The 2,644-nt window shown below is 38.5% G+C and overlaps 1 protein-coding gene across 1 annotated transcript; it reads right to left on the bottom strand.

Moving 5' to 3' along the window:
* Positions 1 to 1,581: 1,581 nt before the first annotated feature.
* On the bottom strand, positions 1,582 to 1,932 carry LOC142179073 (secreted RxLR effector protein 161-like). The gene has a single exon (XM_075248894.1). The coding sequence runs from the start codon at positions 1,930 to 1,932 to the stop codon at positions 1,582 to 1,584; it is 351 nt and encodes a 116-aa protein (XP_075104995.1).
* Positions 1,933 to 2,644: the final 712 nt, after the last annotated feature.

The raw sequence follows: 2,644 nt of genomic DNA, 5'->3' as shown, positions 1-2,644 counted from the left end.
TTTTCTTCTTCATTAACTATATCAAGAGCATTATGCTTCTCATGACTGTCTACAACTCCTTTTTCCTTTACACCTCCATTATCATCCTTATCCTCCAACCAACTAAATGAAAGACTATCAGATGCCTCCTTTTGCACTGGTTCTTTACTTCCTTACCCCTCAACCACATGCACCACAGTAGTGGTATCTACCTTCTTTTCCAGATTGTCTGCAAGTTTTTTGATAGTGAATTTCTCCACTTGTGGTTTCTCACTTGTGGGTGGGATGTCTAAGGGTGCATGATCTATAGCGGATACCAAAACATCTAATTTTGAAGGAGGGGTTTGTACCTTACTAGCAGTGGCCGACACTGATTCCCCCTGAACTACAACTTTCTTGACCAATGTGTCTACTTGAGCATCATGCACTACCTTGACATTCTTGACAGATTTTCTTGGAGTATCCTTGACCTTGGTTGACTTAGAGGTAATTTTCGCACAAGGCACAAATGCATGTGTGGTTAGTTTTGGAAGTGGAGGTGCAGTGGAGGTGGGGATAGTGAGAGCAGCAGGAATATGGGATAATGATGTAGGTACAATAGAGGATATCGATTGAGAAAGAGCAGGTGTTGGTACGGGTTCACTTGATGGCTTGACACTTTTCTTTGATTTGGGCTTCATGTTCTTAGATGATGATTTGGCTTTATAAGGGGTTTGACTAGATTTAGGCAAGGTGATCAAAGAAGAGACTCGATGAAGGAAAAAAAGAGAATTGGTTCTTGATATTTTGTTCTTGATTCTTGCTTAAGGTTTGAGAGAAACAGTGAGGTCTGAGAAGCTGATCATAAGGGCCTTTTAAAGACACTACTCCTGATTTGACTAGATTAGAAAAGGTGGCCGAATTTGAGTTTTAACAGGACTCTTATAATGGTTACTTTGACTGTTAGGATTTCAGGAGTAACTGAACTCTAATTGCTCTAGGATTTTCCCTTACTCTTTGACTAGAAGACAACTAGAAGTGATGCTAATGGGATTAGAAGTCTGAGCATAGCAATAATTTAGGATATTAAGTCCCAGTGAATTAAGATAAGATGACATGTACTTGAGTCGAAGAACCAACTCCTTAGTAGCTCCTTACTTGTTTCTCCAATAAAGCTTCAGTTCCTCATATTAGTATCATGCAACACAGTTATCAACCAGGTTTTCTAAGCAGGTGTGTGCTCTTAACACAAGCACGAGTCTAAATCAAACACATCTATCTACATCTAATTATACCTTTTCTAGCCAATCATTGGGGTTCAACTAGTTGGAAGAATTGATTAGGCATGTTTCTAGTCTATTCCTTTCAAAGTGATCCCTACTCAAAGCTTTAGTAAAAGTATCAACAATTTGATCTTCAGTTTTACAAAAGTTAATTAAGATATTCCCTTTTTCAACATTGTCTTTGAGAAAGTGGTGTCTAATGTCAATGTGCTTGGTCTCTTGTGCTGACATGGATTTTTAGCAATGTTTATGGCATTGGTGTTATCACAAAAAATGGGAACACAATCAACAAAAATACCATAGTCCCGTAGCTGTTATCTTATCCATAGCAACGAGCACATCAGGATGTTGCTGCCACATATTCAGCCTCAGCTGTAGATAAGGCCATTGGTTTTTGCTTCTTTGTTCCCCAAGATAGTAGACAAGAACATAAAAAATGAGTTGTTCCTGAAGTGCTTTTCCGATCAACATGAAAACCTGCATAGTCAGCATCAGCATAACCAACTCGATCAAAGTTATACCCTCTGGAATACCATAGGCATAGGTTAGGAATCCCCTTGAGATATCTTTGTATCCTCTTTACAACCTTCAGGTGAGATTTCTTGGGATTTGCCTGAAATATTGCACACAGTCCCACATTGAATAAAATATCAGGCCAACTTGCTGTGGGGTACAATAGTGACCCAACCATTCCTCTATATATTTTATGTTCAACACTTTTCCCTTCTTCATCAAGGTCTAGTTTTGGTAGGCAATGGGAGTGTCAATGGATTAGAGGAGTCCATGTTGAACGTCTTTAGTAGTTTCTTAATGTATTTCTATTGATGTATCTGGTTTCAGTAGGTGTTTTCTTGATTTGCAGCCCCGGAAGAAGTTCAATTCACCCATCATTCTCATTTCAAACTCATTTCCCATCGTCTCAACAAATTCCTTGCACATTATTTCATTAGTAGCCCCAAAGATAATGTCATCCACATACACTTGCACAATCAAAATATTCTTTCCTTTGCTCCTTAGAAATAGAGTGTTGTCCACCTTTCCTCTTACAAAGTTGTTGGTTAAGAGAAATTTTGAGAGTCTTTCATACCAAGCTCTTGGAGCCTTTTTCAGTTCATAAAGAGCTTTATCTAGCTTGAACACATAGTGAGAAAATTCTTCACTTTCAAATTCAGGAGGTTATTTCACAAATACTTCCTCCTTCAGATAACCATTCAAGAAGCCACTTTTATGTCCATCTAATACAAAGTGAACTCCATGTTTGCAGCAAAGGCTATCAACATTCTTATATCTTCTATTCTAGCTACAAGTGCAAATGTCTCATCATAGTCAATGCCCTCCTCTTGATTGTATCCCTGAACCACCAGTCTGGCCTTGTTCCTTATGATATTTCCTTGTTCATCTAG

This window comes from Nicotiana tabacum, unplaced genomic scaffold (assembly GCF_000715075.1).
Source record: "Nicotiana tabacum cultivar K326 unplaced genomic scaffold, ASM71507v2 Un00301, whole genome shotgun sequence".
Classification (NCBI taxonomy): Eukaryota; Viridiplantae; Streptophyta; class Magnoliopsida; order Solanales; family Solanaceae; genus Nicotiana; species Nicotiana tabacum.
This window is presented reverse-complemented; position numbering and strand designations above follow the sequence as displayed.